This window comes from Papaver somniferum, unplaced genomic scaffold (genome assembly GCF_003573695.1).
Source record: "Papaver somniferum cultivar HN1 unplaced genomic scaffold, ASM357369v1 unplaced-scaffold_92, whole genome shotgun sequence".
NCBI classification, from domain to species: Eukaryota; Viridiplantae; Streptophyta; class Magnoliopsida; order Ranunculales; family Papaveraceae; genus Papaver; species Papaver somniferum.
The window spans coordinates 136,215-153,997 of NW_020652304.1; the positions used below are offsets into that span (position 1 = coordinate 136,215).

General features: G+C 38.9%; 1 protein-coding gene across 1 annotated transcript; it reads left to right on the plus strand.

Annotated features, from left to right (window-relative positions):
• Window positions 1–10,996: 10,996 nt before the first annotated feature.
• On the plus strand, window positions 10,997–11,790 carry LOC113346081. Its single transcript, XM_026589672.1, has 3 exons — window positions 10,997–11,196; window positions 11,292–11,364; window positions 11,533–11,790. Exons 1-3 carry the CDS (start codon window positions 10,997–10,999, stop codon window positions 11,788–11,790), a joined length of 531 nt encoding a protein of 176 aa, XP_026445457.1.
• The last annotated feature ends 5,993 nt before the right edge of the window (window positions 11,791–17,783 follow it).

Here is a 17,783-nt window from a genome sequence, read left to right on the forward strand (position 1 = left end):
GCTTATTATGGAGAGAGAGTTGAAGCGGATTCTCCTTCAGATTTTCCGTTGCAAATTATATGCTTCTTGATTGACTGTCTCTCTTGTATTGAAGAAATCCTTGACTGGCGGCGAAGGAATTTCACGCTGAGCCTCAGTCCTAAGTTCACGTGGTTCTATCCCGTATGGTCGATGGGTTGACCATGATGAGGGTATCACACTTTTGCATCCGTGTGGTGACTCTATTACTTATCCATGGGAATGTAAAATATGCAGAAGTTCGGATTACCTCTGTCCGTAATTGTTGCTATGGTGAAGCTCTGACGAGCAACAACGATTCTTGGCAGCACCTGTGATCAGGGTAGACCGGAAGAGAGAGGCATGGTAGCTACTTGCACGAACTTGGAAGTCTTCATATAATTTCGTCCCTTTAAAGAATTTCGTCCCCGAAATTCAAAACAAAAACTATCGTGGACAATATCTTCGGTTTGTATTCCTGAACAAAAGTCATATACCATGTGCTCAAAAATAACGGGTTTCTTCAATTTTGTCACGGAACATCAATTAGGACCTTCTGAGTAAACGTCTCATACCACATACTCGGGAATCCAAAAAGAGTCCACAAAGTTACCAAGAATCTCAATTGGCCAATGCCAAAAGGATATCTCAACAAGGTATCCTAGATGGCGTCCCATACCACCACAAAATAATGCCTAAGGTTCACAAGGTTGATGTCCTTGAAATGACAAGATCTTAGCATAGGATTGTGATGAACAGTATCCAGTTTCCCATCGTCCCTGACGGTCATCCAGGTTGCCACTCGTAAGTGGGAAAGCCAATGGCCACGCAGAAAAAAAAAATTATGTGTTTATAGGTAACCAATAACCACGCCATTTTTTTGTTTGCGTGTCTATAGGATAGTCAATAGCCACGCCAAAAAACCATTGTGTGTCCATAGGATAACCAATGGCCACGCCAAAAAATAACTTTGGTGTCTATAGGAAACCAATAGCTACACCATTTTTATTTTTGCGTGTCTATAGGATAACCAATAGCCACGCCAAAAAACAATTGCGTGTCCGTAGAATAACCAATGGCCACGCCAAAAAAAACTTATGTGTTTATAGAGAGACAATGGCCACGCCAAAAAACAAATTATGTGTCTATAGGATACAAGTGGCCACGCCAAAACAATAAATTGAGTGTCTATAGGGTATCAGTACTTAAGTTTTGGGGACACTCTATAGCAACGCCTACGGGTTTTGGCGTGTCTATTTCATGCAACTATAGACACACAAGGTAGGCGTTGTTATAGAGCACCTAAAGCCATGCCATCATACCTAAAACCACGTGAGCAGAAGCCACGCCAAGTCCAAACCAAATTGGCGTGTCTAAACCCCTATGGACACGCCAATTTGGCGTGGAAAAAGGGTCAGTTTGTACTAGTGTCTCTTTCTTATAACATTATTGTTACAACCAACAAATGGATTTTCATTAAAGTTTTCATCAGTATTGCAAGCCTCAAATGTTGAAGTGGATTTTATCAATATTATTTTCTTTATCATGTTTATGATTTAAATGTTGTTATCGAGCCAACTATGATCAACAAGGGTATTCCAACTCAGTGCTTGCAATAGGTAAATTTGAAATTCAAAATTTTCAACTTCCCCCCATTCACTCTCCGCAATGTTAGGATCGCTAAAACGGAGCCGCAATCTGTTAAGATAGTCAACTCTTCCCTTAAAAGATCTTCATTGAATCTTTTAAAAATCATCTTCATTTATATCATTAAAGGTAAAAATATTTCTGGGGCAACTAATTATGGTTACAACAGCTGTGATATGCATCTTTATCACCAAACCCTATTCTTCATAGGGCTCACTCATCATCCAGTTTTTACAACACCTGACTCTAACAAAAGAGAGACTCTTGAATTTTATATGGCTTCTTCTTCCAATAACCAAATCTCTGCAATTACTGGCAAAATGCAAAATACTCAAATTAAAGATATTTGTGCTAGACATATGAGAAGAGCAGTTGGTTCAAAAATAGCCATCAATAAAGTTACTGAAGATTTTAGCACCACACTTATTGGAAACTGTTCACTAAGGATACTTTCGATACTGATGACATCAGGAAGGAGGTTAATAAGATATGGAATAAGTACAGAACAAAGGAAGTGAGATCCATTGGTAAAAATATTTATCTGTTCAAGTTTTTCTCTGAAGAAGTTATGAATGTTGTTCTCAAAGGTCACCCTAGAATGCTAAAAAGTGTCATCTTAATCTCCAAAAATATGATGCAACTATCCTAGTGAAGAAATGGGTTTTCTCTCACCAAGAATGGAATGTTCAATTCAAAAATATTCTGCTTGAACATCATTCTAATGAATTCGTGGATGAAGCTAGTGCGGAATTGGGTACAAAAATCAAGACAGATCCGGAAGACTGCACTCAAGTATATGGTAGCATGATTACAACTCGAATCAAAATTTATCTTTCAAAAACCCTTCACAGGGGAGGATGGTGGAATAATACGATTGGTGGAGTTACTTGGATTCGCTTTAATTGGGAAAGACAACCCCACAACCTTTTCCCAAAATGCTTCACCATTGACCACAATGATGATGAATGTGATATTCTAGCAAATAACCTCATGATAAAAAGATATACGAATGAGGAATACATTGCTTATGTTCATGAATTGGAAATAGCTGATGAAGTAGAGATATTGAAGATTTAGACTGTTACTGCAAAGAATCTGTGAAGCCAGTCAAAAATCGATAGAGGAACCCAAAGAAGAAGAGGAAAATAGAGGAAACAAAATGTCGAGAACTGATGATCCTGAGTCAGTTAGCTTGAATGATAACAACATGGAAAATAATACTGGTAATCTTCCTCCTGCAATAGAGGTTGATGAAGTGGAACATGACCTAGTTGAGGATGGTTCTAAAGAAATGAGGGAGAATTCTCATGAGATGGACGAGGCCTCTCCAAATTTGGTAATACAAACTCTTATCTCAGCACATTTTTTTACTTTTTATTTCTACCGTTTGCTAAAAAAAAATAAAAAATTTGACACTGTTGGCTTTCTCTATTTGCATTTTTTCTATCCGTACAACAACTTGAGTATCAAGTTTAGTTTACTGAATTCCACCAAAATGAAAATTTTGAGTTGGAACTGCCAAGGCTTCTTAGGAAAAGAAATCAGAGAATATTTACTGCATCTAAACAATGTTCATTCACCTGACATAATCTTCTTGGCTGAAACCAAAATTAATGATAATATGATCTTAAATCTCACTAATTTTCTTAAGATGCCTAATATCTCTTATGTTTCTTCTATTGGTCAAGCTGGAGGTATTGTTCTTTTGTGGAAAGATGGGTTCTCATTAGAAATTGTGAATTCCTCTTCAAACATGTTTCATGCTTTAATCACTAATGATCCTGCTATAGGGGACTGGTTTCTGTCATGTGTCTATGATACTCCTTATAGAGATGATCAACATGCTCAATGGTAATACATCAAAAATCTAAGTAAAGTAGTTAAAATTCCTGGGTTCTTTTAGGGGATCTTAATATCACTATGGATACCTATGAAAGAAACACCAATACAAGCCTCACTTCTGATGAAGTGATAGATCATATTAGAGAAGCTGATCTTTATGATTTAGGATTTAGTGGCAACCCTTACACCTGGACTAGCAATAGCCATGGTACTGTAGAATTATATCTAGATTAGATAGATCTTTGGTTAATAGTGATTGGCTTATGACTTATCCTGATTCTAAATTACTCCATCTCCCCGTAAAAGGCTCTGACCATGCTCTTATTGTTATGTCTTTGTATACAAACTTCTTTAAGTCAGGTAAAACTTGGAAATTCTTTGAGCAGTGACTTCAAAATGATACATGTATAAATGAAATTAAGAATGCTCGGGTTTCTAACAATACTGGTTATGCAGCTTTTATTCTGAATGATAAAATGTCTAATACTAGACATATCTTATCAAAATGGAGTAAAAATATGTTTGGTCAAATTCAAGGTATACTATCTTCTCTACAAGACCAACTTTCTCAACTGTAATCTGCATATATTCAAGGTAACAACATTGAGGAGGTTCTTCAAATTAAAAAACAAATTGATGCTTTAAATGAAATAGAAGCTTTTTCAAACAGACAAAAGTCTAAGGATCACTTCTACAATGACATGGATAAAAATTCAATTTTTTTCATATCAGAGCCAATAAAAGAAGAGTTAGAAATAGAATTGACTCCTTACAAGCTCCGGATGGATCATGGTGCCAAGATAAAAACTCCATTGAAAACCTTCTTGTTACCCACTTCAATACCATAAGTGTTTCTTCAAATCCAGCTGTTAGAGCACTGCTCGGTCGAACTCGCATGCGTTTCTATCTCAAGCATGTTTGTCAATGTTAATGATCAAAACTATAATTCTTGATTTCTAGTCTACTATAGATAAAGTCTCAGACTAGTATAGAAAGTGTAGTTGATCTCAAGAACCCCATGGCAATCAGCATACAAGACGAAAAACTACTCAAGGAAGTGGTGGAACTTCATCGACTAAAAGGTATATGGAGACTTGAACTTATCTATCACTCGAAAGTCTATTTACTCTATCTCCTATCTTGAGACAAAAGTCATTTTTCTATATAGACTTTGATTATACACATTTTCTATTTCGAGCCGAGTTTATCTCGTCTATCTATTTCTCGAAATATGTGTTTAAGCTTTCGCTTTGGCCAAGTTCATCTTTACCTAGTGACGAATGTCATATTATGTTTCAATCACTTTGAAAATGGATTTGACGAAAAATGGTTTGTGAATAACAACTATATAACGTCCTCTAAGAATGTTTCAATGATTGAAATTAGAGTTTAGATTATATAACCAATGATGGATGTAAACATTGTGTGGCAACACATATATGTATAAGTCCTTATTTCATGAAACAAAGTATGCGTACTTTGTTGATCAGGAAAACCGGAACAAGAGTTGTGAGCTCAGTCCGCGAACCCATTCCGCGAACTGGCGGAGGTTCTCATCCCGAGAAAATCTGTTGGAGTTTGTGAACTCCTTCGGGGAACTTAATTCCGCGAACTAAGTCCGCGTACTTGAGTTGGTTATATCTAAAGACGATTATTTGTGAACTTATATTTATATTAACTAAGGAATGCAATTTGCAAACCATGACTATAAAATTCATGAATCGATTCGAGTGAATCAATTCGTTTTTGCTTCAATTGTGTCTTATATACTTCTATAAGATTTATGCAATTGAACAACTCTCTAACTAGTTCATTTGAGTCATTTGAACTAGTTATGGTGAAGAACAATAAGGTTGATATGAAAGTGCTCATATGGCTAACCATTTGGTTAACTATTATTGAACCAACAAATGTACATGTTTGGGTACGGTTACACAAACCTAAAATCGTGCATTTCATTTGTGTGTAACAAGCTAAGTTTTTGATCTAACGGTTGAAAGATATTAGCCTGAATCTAATCAGGTTTTCATCTAACGGTGAATATTGAATACATTGTTACCAAGCTAACATTGATTGCAAACCATGATTTGAAAGACTATATAAGGGAGAACTCTAGACACTGGGAAACTTAATCCCCACACCTCCTGTGTGATATTAGTTGTATTAGATAGAGTCGATGCTCCTTTAACCTTAGGTTTCTTCTCGAGACCCTGTAGGTTAACGGCCTGAAGAATTCATTGGGATTTAAAAGCCAGACCGATACTACTTTCTTGTACTTGTATGATTTTATCGTGCTTAGTACAATCGTAAAGATTGGATTGAGATTAATATCTCCGATAGGCAAGATATAAAACTAGTCACAAACATATTCGTCTCATCGTTTGTGATTCCACAATATCTTTTTTCGCCGCGTCGATTAAGATTTTTGTGAGGTGATTGATAATATTAGGTTGTTCTCCGGGAATATAAGTACGGGTTATCAATTGGTTCCTGTTCACCTTGATTTATCAAAAGACGGAACAAAACTCCTAGATATTTTTGTGGGAGAAAGATTTATCTATTAACATAGACTTTTCTGTGTGATACAAATTTGTTTATTAAAGTCTTCGACTTTGGGTCGTAGCAACTCTTAGTTGTCGGTGAGATCAGCTAAGGGAATCAAGTGCATAGTATCCTGCTGGTATCAAAGACATAAGGAGCGCAATTGTACCTTGGATCAGTGTGAGATTGATTGGGGTTCAACTACAATCCAGACCGAAGTTAGTTTGTAGTAGGCTAGTGTCTGTAGCGGATTAATACAATATGTGTTCAATCTGGACTAGGTCCCGGTTTTTTTTTGCATTTGCGGTTATCTCGTTAACAAAATTCTAGTGTCTGTGTTATTTCTTTTCCGCATTATATTTGTTATATAATTGAAATATCACAGGGTGTGCGTTAAGGTCAATCAATTAGAATATCCAACCTTTGGTTGTTGATTTACATTGATTGACACTTGAACATTGCTCTTTGGTACCGTTCAAGTTATTTCACATAATAATCAGGCTCACGTATTTCTATTTGTTCGATTTGCTGATTACATTGTGCAATAGATATATTAGAACTCTTTGATATACTTTATTAATATTGAGTCTAGTTGATTCTCTATAAAGTATATTGGAGTTAGTCCATACAGATTTCTAATCGAAATATAGGGTGTGGTTGTTAGACCCCCGCTTTTTCAATTGGTATCAGAGCAGGCAAACACGTTAAAGACCTTACAAGTGTGTGTTTGTGGCAATCTGAGTCTGAGGACATAATCTCTTCTCTTGCATTTACGCATACCAAGATGTCTTCTAAATATTTTAACTATACAAAATGTCTTGTAAATACCTCAAAGGATCACTCCTTAGTTGATTCTTCCGAATCCCGGGGTAGAAAGGTTGTTCCATCAGTTGTTGACATCTCTCCTTCCAATGAGACATTTGACACTATGGCAAAAGCTGAAATGAAGCTCACCAGAATCACAGAAAATTCCACTGAGGATATTGATTTTCAGGATCATGTTCTGCTTATTGATGAGTTTGAAAAGTCTCTTGGTCGAGAACAAGAACTCTATAACATCATTGAAAAACTTCTCCAAGAAACTACTCTACAACTGTTTGAGGGTAAAAACTGGTTATGCTGTTTTTGGTAAATTTGGGTGTGTTGATGAGAAATGAATTCAAACCCTAAACAGTGCATTGCATGGGAGTGCTTTTAGATTAGAGAGATCAATCTGTAAGACTCTGGCCTAAACCAAGAAATGGCCGTTCCAGATTCAATTCAGTCACAAAGTGAAGGAGAAGGGGTTGATCTTAGGGAGGGAAGCCAAGAAAGTGTTTGAGATCAAAATGTTGAATTATGAAGGTGTGGTTGTGTCATATACCTAGTATGTGACATAGTTTGCTGGGCCGTGACAAACTTATTTGATCTTTTTCTTTGTAAGCCCACTTGTGGGAATGTATTTCCTTGCTTTCTGTTTTAGGGTACTTTGTGGGTTGTTTACACCCAGCGGCTGATTCAGCCTTTGCTTTGGTTTATCTTCTCGGATTGGCTGTGAGAGAAACCCATTCAACCAATAATTGAATTTATTAGGCTCGTTCCTTATCTGAGGAAGAGAAGGCATTGTAGGAAGTTAATCTAGAATTCAGTTCATGACAATTGGTATCAGCTGGTTTTGATCCTGATTCCCGGAGTTATGGCTATAGGCGTTGATAAACCTACAAAAGTGAAGGATGTTGTTCTTGTTCTACAAACTCAAGAATCTCGATTACAAACCTTATAGGATACGGTTAAGAATCTTTCAACTGAAGTTGGTTCTCTGTCTTCAGATGTGGCTTATGTCAAAGAATCCTTAGATACTATTGTTCTCTTCTGTCAAAAACAGGGCGGTAATTTAGTTCCTCCAGCAGCTTCATAAGTTAGAGCATCTCACACTCAGGATACTGAATTGTCTTTCAAATCTGGTAAATTATCTAAAAACCCTAGGATCGATTTTCCAAGATTTGATGGTACTAATCCTAAAGGTTGGATTCGTAAATGTGAAAGATATTTTCAACTTAATTCAGTGGAGGATGTGTATAAAGTAGATATGGCTTCCATTCATTTTGATGATAAAGAAGATTCTTGGTTTCTCGATTATCAGGAGGGTAAAATTGTTATCGATTTGCTTCAATTTTCGTCTGATATTTTTTGTCGATTTTAGGATGTTGCTTATGATAATTATGTGGGTAGCTTTAATAAATTGTCTCAAATCACAACAGTTGAAGAATATTAGGAACGTTATGAGACATTAAAAGCTTTAATGAAGGCTCTCAATCCATCCCATTCTGATGCTTATTTTATGATGAGTTTCATTAGGGGTCTTAAGGAGGATATTCGTAATCCAGTGCAGATGTTCAAACCTAATTCCGATACTGATGCCTTCTATCTTGATAGAATGCAACAAGCTTCTGTGGATTTTCTGAACAAACGTTTTCAAAATTTTCCCAAACCATTTCAACCTTCACCCACCACATTTTCTCATATACCATCACCTTTAAAGCCATCTCTGCCTCAGCTTACTAATATTCCAAAGCCATCGTTCTCTACTACAAAACCATTTGTGACTCACCCTAGTACCCCCACCAAAGCCACTTCGTTTATTCCTCCTATTCGAAGATTAACACCTACTCAGATGAAAACTAGGCGTGATCAAGGGCTCTGTTATAACTGTGATGAATTGTATAAACCATGGAACTTTTGTAAATCACATCAATTGTTTATGTTGGTAGCATATGAAGCTTCATCTCCTTCTTCTGTAGAGGATCTTGAAGAACATACCACCGCTCCTTCTTCACATATTGACTCTCCGATGGAGATATCACTTCATGCTGTGACAGGACTTGTCACTCAAAACACTATAAGAGTTCATGGTATTCTACAATCTAAAGATATTTTGGTCTTAATAGACACTGGCAGTACTATTATCTTTGTTGAAGCATAACTAGTTGAAAAGTTGCAATTACCCACTATACCCACGGGCCATATGCTAGTCACTGTTGCTAATGGTGATACTACTATTAGTAAGGGTCTGTGTTCTGAGCTGGTTTGGAGTATGCAAGGTTTTCAGTTCTGTGGTGATTTGAGAGTTCTCCCACTAGGAGGATGTCACATGGTATTGGGAGTTGACTAGTTAAAAAAATTGGGTGATGTGATGTTTAATCTGGCTGATCTCAAGGTTTATTTCTTCCACTAAGGGCAACACATAACTTTAAAAGGTACTTCTTCTATTCCATCTTGCAATTTGATCAGTGGTGGTTCCTTTATAAATTTTTTGAAAGCCAATACTCCCACTATTATTGGCCAATTTTTTTCAATCTCCACTATGCCCTTAAAACCAATCCCTCCTGAGATCAATACCCTTTTAGATTCTTTTTCAGATGTATTTGCTAAGCCCACATCATTACCTCCTCCAAGAGCATTAGACCATAAGATACCTTTAAAACCAAATTCCACTCCTATTTCTCAGAGACCATATAGGTGTCTTATATTCAAAAAGAAGTAGTAGAAAAGTTGGTTCAAAACATGTTGAATAATGGGTTGATTCAAGAGAGTCATAGTCCTTTTGCTTCACCTATCTTACTCATTAAGAAAAAAGATGGTACTTGGCGATTCTGTCTAGACTATAGGAAGCTGAATGATATTAAAATTAAATACAAGTTTCCTATTCCTTTAATTGAGGAGTTGTTGGATGAATTGAATGGAGCAATCATTTTTACAAAGATTGATCTAACTTCTGGTTATCATCAAATCAGAATGGATTTATCTGACATTTTCAAAACTGCTTTTAGAACCCATCGGGGGTCATTATGAGTTTAGAGTGACGCCATTTGGCCTTACAAATGCACCAGCTACATTTCAGTCACTCATGAACACCATCTTTAAACCTTACTTAAGAAAGTTCATCTTAGTCTTTTTTGATGACATTTTGGTTTATAGTAAGTCTATAGAAGAACATGTTCTCCACTTGTCCGAAACCTTGTCTCTCTTGAGAGCACATTCCTTGTTTGCCAACAAGAAAAAATGATGTTTTGCTCAACCTCAACTGGATTATTTGGGTCATCTTATTACTTCACAGGGAGTTGTTGCTGATCCTGATAAAATTGCTGCCATGCAAACTTGGCCACAACCAGTTAACTTGAAGCAGTTAAGGGGTTTTTTGGTCTTGACTGGTTATTGTAGAAGATTTGTTAAAGGTTATGGAGTTCTTAGCAAGCCACTTACAGATATGTTGAAGAAATATTCTTTTGTGTGGTCTCCTTTAGCCTTACAAGCATTTTCTTCTTTGAAACAAGCAATGATTTCTGCTCCAGTTATGGCTCTTCCAAATTTTTCTCAACCATTTACACTATAAACATATGCTTGTTCTTCTGGGGTTGGGGTAGTATTGATGCGAAATGGAAGACCCATTTCTTTTTACATCAAAGCTTTAGGTCCAAAAGTCTTAGATTTATCCACCTATGAGAAAGAATTATTGGCCATTCTCATGGTACTGCAAAAGTGGAGACATTATCTTTCTCGTAGTCAGCTCATTATTCATACATATTATCAAAGTTTGAAGTATCTTATGGAACAAAGGCTTACTACTGTCTTGCAACAGAAATGGATCATGAAATTGATGGGCCTAGACTATGTTATCAAGTACAAAAAGGGCATGGAAAATAAAGTGGCAGATGCCTTATCTAGGCTTCCTCATGATGCTTCTACATGTCATGCTATGGCAGTGTCTCACCCACAATGGCACAAGGAGATTATTGCAAGTTACACTGATGACTCTCATGCTCAATAGTTGATTTATGAGCTCCTCATCACCCCTACCAACAAGTTGTACTCATTCACATATGGCATTCTAAGATTCAGGTCAAGAATTTATGTTGGCTCTCACATGAACATCAGGCAAACCATAATTCACTCTCTGCATACTTCAGCTATAGGAGGCCATTCTGGGATGATGGGCACTTACAATAGAGCAAAAGCTTATTTTTACTGGCCTCACATGAAGGAAGAGATATTCTCATTTGTTGCTGCCTGTGATGTTTGCCAATGCAACAAAACTGATCATTCTTCTCCTGTTGGATTATTGCAACCTCTTCCCATTCCTGAGAGAGCATCGCTACACATTTCTATGGATTTCATAGAGGGTTTACCAATGTATTACATGAAGATTGTTATTTTAGTGGTGGTAGACAGGCTTACTAAATATAGTCATTTTATTTCCTTAAGTCACCCTTTCACTGCTATTTCAGTAGCCAGGGAATTCATGCACCATATTTTCAAACTTCATGGTCTTCCAAGCTCCATATATCTGACAGGGAAAAGGTATTTATTAGCTCTTTCTGGCAACATTTATTTAAATCTTTGGGAACAGAATTGAACCTCAGTACATCCTACCATCCACAAACAGATGGTCAAACTGAGAGAACAAATGCTTGCTTGGAACAATACTTGAGGTGCATGACTGGTGTTAATCCTAAATAATGGTTCAAGTGGTTATCCCTTGCTGAATGGTGGTTTAACACCAACTACCATACCAGTTTGAAGATGACACCATTTCAGGCTTTATATGGCTACATTCCCACATACATGGCTTTTCCAATGCAAACTACTACCTCTGTGGCAACTGTACAAGAATATCTTCAGGAAAGATACCATATGCTGCAACTACTCAGGGAAGATCTTATTCAATCCCAACACAGAATCAAACATTTTGCTGATATTAAGAGGACTAACAGATCTTTTACATAGGGGACATGGTTTTCTTGAAGTTACATCCTTATAGACAGTCTTCAGTAGCTCTCAGAACAAATATGAAGCTTGCTGCTAAATATTTTGGCCCTTTTGAAGTCTTACACAGAGTAGGTGTTGTTGCTTATAAGTTGAAATTGCCTGTTGGGTCCAGAATCCACCCTATGTTTCATGTGTCCCAATTAAAGAAGAAAATTGATCAACACATTGTTCGCAGTCCTACCTTGCCTCTAGTGAATAGTTCAGGTACCTTCATTGTCACTCATGTTGTTGTTTTAGATTCCAGATACATTATCAGAAATGATACCACTTTTGCTCAAGAATTGATTCAATGGGATGGAGCTCCTGCTGAAGATGCAACATGGGAGGACATTGGCTACATTCACTCACAGTTCCCAGACTTTATCCTTGAGGACAAGGATATGCCAAAGAAGGGGGTATTGTCATATACCTAGTATTTGACATAGTTGGTTGGGACGTGACAAACTTGTTTGATCTTTTTCTTTGTAAGCCCACTTGTGGGATGTATTTCCTTGCTTTCTGTTTTAGGGTACTTTGTGGGTTGTTTACACCCAGCGACTGATTCAGACTTTGCTTTGGTTTATCTTCTCGGATTGGCTGTGAGAGAAAACCATTCAACCAATAATTTAATTTATTAGGCTCGTTCCTTGTCTAAGGAAGAGAAGGCACTGTAGGAAGTTAATCTAGAATTCAGTTCATGACAGGCTGTTTTTGACTTGCGTATCAGAAAAATGGTTTCTGGCTACTTGTGTTCTGTCCTTTTGAAAAAGATTGAAGATCTATTTATACAAGTCATCGAGCGCACCCTGATCTCTTAGGAAGTGGAGGAAGTGAAGTAGTTGAGAAGTGGGTTCGTGCGGAAGGTAGTGATCATCGTGTTTCCGTTATGAGGGAAGATTGATCACACATTATTCCACCACTCTCATTACTATTAACAGTCTGTCTTTCCTGACACGTTCTTATAATGGATGCGTTGCACTCTGCATGTTGTAAACCGCCAGACCAATAACCCAGTAAGTATCCCCCAGTTTGTGACATGTTTGATGTCTCGAATAAGTGGGTCAAGTCGTGGCACCTGACGCGGAGAATAGCACATGATGCTATTAGGTGAAACAACTAAGTTTTTATGAGGTAAATAAAATATGTATATATTCGATGCATGTGAAACATCACTTTTAAGCAGCTTAAACTAATCGATGTATATGAAGCATCGTCGTTTTAGAGCTTGATTGAGTAATTCGCGGATAAGCGTCTTAAAAGAGGTGGCATGACTGGTCATCTTCGGGTGATCGTTTGAAGGTCGCATGGGCGAGCCATCACTTGGTCGATCGCTCGTCATGAAAGAGCGATGGACAGTGATCGCCATGCTGGTTTGTTGGTTTGCTGGAAATAAATCTACATCATCCAACTAGGTTGTCAAAGTTGGATGTACGAGATGAATTTCTGCAGTTATATATTTCCATTGATCTAACTCAGGGTTTAAAAACCGTGTGGCCCACTCCTCTTTGGGCATGCGTTTCGAGGCATTGAGCCTCAGGTCGAACAGGTCGATCGACCATGTGTGAAGGTGGCTCGCTAGTGTGCACGTTAATATCTTTTGTACCATCTAGAATTAGATCTAAGCCATTCAAATAGGCTAGCGAACATGGATGGTAATAATCGATTTGCGGCAATGACATGCAGTCGCAAAAGCCAATTAGGGTTTCAAAGTTGCACGTTCATCCTACTTTGGGTGAACGATTCTATGTGTTCCAAGCTTGCTATGGGAAAGTCGATTGACTAATGATGGAGTTGGGTCGACGGTGAACATGTTAGCATCTCGTTTTCCACCTGAAATGGGATCTAGGACGTCCAACTATGCCGGCGAAAACGGACGACTATGATCAATTTGCGACAGCAATACGTTGCCGCAAACGCAAACTAGGGTTTTGAAGAAACCGTGTCCTCCCTAATTCAATTGAACGTATCGGCGTTTTATTGACTTCCCATGAGCAAGTCGATTGGTCGGGAATAATATTGGGCCAACGGTAAATGCATTGCCACCTCCTTGATCGTCTGAGACGTGATCTAAGCCATCCAACTAGGACGGATAAGTTGGATGGTCACGATTGATTTGCGACAATTGTAAACTGCGGTAACCCGAATTAGGGGCTTTATAATAACACATTTGCCTCAGTTTGAGCAAGCGATTTGACACCCTCTTGACTTGATGCAAGCAAGTCGATCGAGCAAGGGAGAAGTTGGGCCGCCAGTGTGCATGCTGGCGCCTCTTTGATCATTCAAAGGAAGATCTAAACCGTCCAAATAGGCTAGCTAAGTTGGACGGATGTGATGAATTTAAGAATGTCGTGGCCAGTCTTAGCTCGTTTGAGCTCTTTTCAACAACACGATCACCCGCTTCCTAGCCAACGTTCAAAGGCGTGGTGGGTGAGCTAAAGAGAGTTCGATCGGCTGGGATGTTAGCGGGACCACCGGTGGACGTCATGAAGATTGCCTAGTTTCGTTAGGAACAATCTAGGTTATTGAATCACGCGGAAAAATCTTGTGGCCGCGATCATTTTGTGATACTGACATGAACAGTCTAGATTTTCCTTAAGGGATCTAAGCATGTTCGATTTTGCTAACTCTTAATCAAAAGCGCGTCGATATGAAAATCTCTTTGTCAGAGAACGATGCATCCCGTGTGAGTATTTTCATGCAGATTTGAATACTGACACTTCGGGAGATTCACGTTGCTCTGCTGAGAGTGAACATTTAATCTTCCTGTCATGTCAATATTGAGAGTTCGGCTGGGAACATAGCATAAGAAAATACTAGGCAAGTCACGCATTAATGAATAATGCTGGTATAAAATAGAATTCACTAAATATTTTTGATTGTTGCTACACGCACCATTATGAGTGAATTTCATATAAATATACTGAATTGCTCAATATATATGTGAGTGGATAGGTTTGAGAACTCATCACTTTTAAATGGCTCAACCTCTTTACAAAGCGATGGCGCATTCAATACAGGGTTTTACAATTTTATCCCTGAACTAAAAACCACCATCAACATTAAGTCCCCTGCTTAGTACGTAACAATGAAATTGTTGCGGGGTAAGCACTAGATGGTGATAAATAAAGATAAAACTTATGAGACAAAGTTAGATATTACCAGGAGAGATGGTCGACCTGTCCTTGGAACATGTCACGTTCAAGAGGCGTCCAGGTAAGCATTCCCCTAGCATGATGTCGGTTGGACCCAGGTAGATTAGGCATACATTTGGTTTGGGATATCAAACTATTCATGACAACGTCATAATCCTCAACTCTGATGTGGACGAGCCCTACATGAGGAATATTCTTAAAAGGATGCTGAAGCAATTTCTGAAAAAGACATTGAAGCAGCTCCCAAAGAGAACGTCGATGCATCTTCGATAAGGGTGTCTAAGTGGCTTCCGGAGAGGATGTTGAAGCAGCTCCTGAGGAGAACTCTAGTGAAGGAACCATTGGCCCTAGCGTTGACGATACTTCTTTGATGTTTAGTAGTCTTTGTTTCATGCAGATGGAGCCAGGGCTTGATCGAATAATAATCCCTCATTCATGTTGTAACTTCCATTTGTTATATCACGTGTGTTGTGCTTCCGCGAACATGAGATCCAGGAGTCGTATTTGTTAGGCGCGGAGGCTCTATCTCCAATTAATAGCGCGTGTGATGTGATTGAACACGTCTGAACAAGTAATTGCAATCTGGGAGTACTGCGTGCACTAACTCGTTGCTTCCCTATTCCGTGAGGGATTTTCCAAAATATGAAAATTACAGATGAAGAAACTTCTTTCTGGGATCTAGGCATAATGAGATGGTGATTGAGAGGATGTTTGGTCATTGAAGCAGTTGCACTTCAGGGTACGAATGACGCTTTCCCTAAGAAGCATGTACTGGCTGCTTGATGATTACTTTCAGTCATCTTGCTCTTTCTGATTGTGATGATGATATGCTGGGATGCTTGTATGGGCACAATCCTACGGAGTCGTTAAGTAAAGTAGACAAGGTGAGAGGCGTTCCGTTTTTGACGTGCCGCTATCAAGTCTTCAAGGACTTCGTTTCAAGCAACATCCTTTGAACCGTCTTCTAATCTTGAATGGTTGTATGGAATGGGATGCGATGAGCAGTCCCCAGTTACACTTCAGAATCGATAGCGTGGCTGGACACGTGAAAACATCTCTGATTTGTACTTCAGAGTCTTTGATACACATGTACGTTTTCATGTTGAGAATTTTATGCGGTTCGTAAAGCTTCAACAATGATGATTCCTGATATTAGAAATAAACCGGTTAAGGGACGTGAAGGCATCCTATGCTGGAAGTCCCCAGGTGTAATTATCCCGAGCTTATTTTCTCTTGAAAGACGTACTTCCATTGCATTTGCTGGTAAGGTGTTGGAGCGTCTTCGGCCCCTGAAAAGAGCGATGAAGCAGCTTCGGGGGAGAGTGTTGAAGCAACTTTGAGAGAGTGTTGAAGCGTTTTCTTCTAGTGAGATCGTTGAAGCGGCTTCAGGAGAAAGCGTGCGTTGAAGCGCCTTCTTCTGGAGAGAGCGTTGAAGCGCCTTCTTATGGAGAGAGCGTTGAAACATCTTCAGGAGAGCGTTGAACGGCTTTTTCTGGAGAGCGTGTTGAAGCGGCTTCAGGAGAGAGCGTTGAAGCGGCTTATTCTGGAGAGGGCGTTGAAGCGGCTTCTCCTTCAGATTTTCCCTTGTAAATTATATGCTTCTTGATTGACTGTCTCTCTTGTATTGAAGAAATCCTTGACTGGCGGCGAAGGAATTTCACGCTGAGCCTCAATCCTAAGTTCAGGTGGTTCTATTCCTTATGGTCGATGGGTTGACCATGATGAGGGTATCACCTTTTTGCATCCGTGTGGTGACTCTATTACTTATCCATGAGAATGTAAAATATGCAGAAGTTCGGATTACCTCTGTCCGTAATTGTTGCTATGGTGAAGCTCTGGCGAGCAACAATGATTCTTGGTAGCACCTGTGATCAGGATAGACCGGAAGAGAGAGGCATGGTAGATACTTGCACGAACTTGGAAGTCTTCATATAATGGTAGAGATCGTCTCGTTATTCGAGGGAGAATGAACCGATAGATTCCTTGATGTTTCCTCATGGAATGGAGAAGAGGGAGACATTCCCCTGCCTACGAGTATCTACTGAGCTTTTAACTTGATAGATGTTGTCACGCTGGGTCTCTGAAGAAATAATTTGGGAGAGAGTTGGAGTTGAACCCAATGTTGATGAGGATCGTACGAGTTGCTGATCATGAGGCCGTCTTCGCGTCTACGTTGCGTTTCATAGACGTCCAGGCATATCGCTGGTTTTTGACAATACATCTGCTCTCTTGAGTATGTCCTCATCTTTGGACATCCTGGAATCATAATGATAGCGTGCTTGCGTCTCTCTAAATTCAGCGTCTTTGAGATGGATAGTGCTGAGCAGTCCCCAGCTACACTCCTTTGTCTTTATCATCTTTTGATCGTGACTTTGAGGAGTAGGGAAGTTCCCTCATGCGAATGACTTAACTAATATGTCTCGTGTAAATATGATGAATCTCTTTACATGGAGAGTCTGTATGTACCTCTTAAGTCTCAGGTGCGACCTCCTTCGGTAATGCAACTACTCCTTCTACGGAAGACGAAATTCTGAAAGCGTATCTCACTGATGTTGTTTCCGTCGAGCCAGATATGAAATATCTTAGACGTTGTTTTATCATTGTGGTAGTTGTGCATGTGGTGCTGGAGTTGGAGTGGGAGATTTTGGACGCGCAGGATGTTGTATCTCGGTGGTTTTCTTCTTGTTGCTTCAGTTAAACTGCTTACAGAAGGTCGAAGGTTGTATTGCCTTTTGGTGAGATGTATGCTTCCAAGAATATCATGATGATCTTCATTCGTGGAAGGCCTGTCTCTTTCTATCAAGGCAGGTGCTGTTACAG

Excerpts from the sequence above, each read along its gene's own strand:
- LOC113346081 (XM_026589672.1), top strand. The coding sequence starts at position 10,997 with ATGGGCACTTACAATAGAGCAAAAGCTTATTTTTACTGGCCTCACATG. Across the intron at positions 11,197-11,291 it reads TTCATAGAGGGTTTACCAAT|TAGCCAGGGAATTCATGCAC; the intron begins GTATTACATGAA and ends CTGCTATTTCAG. Across the intron at positions 11,365-11,532 it reads ATATATCTGACAGGGAAAAG|TGGTTATCCCTTGCTGAATG; the intron begins GTATTTATTAGC and ends TAATGGTTCAAG.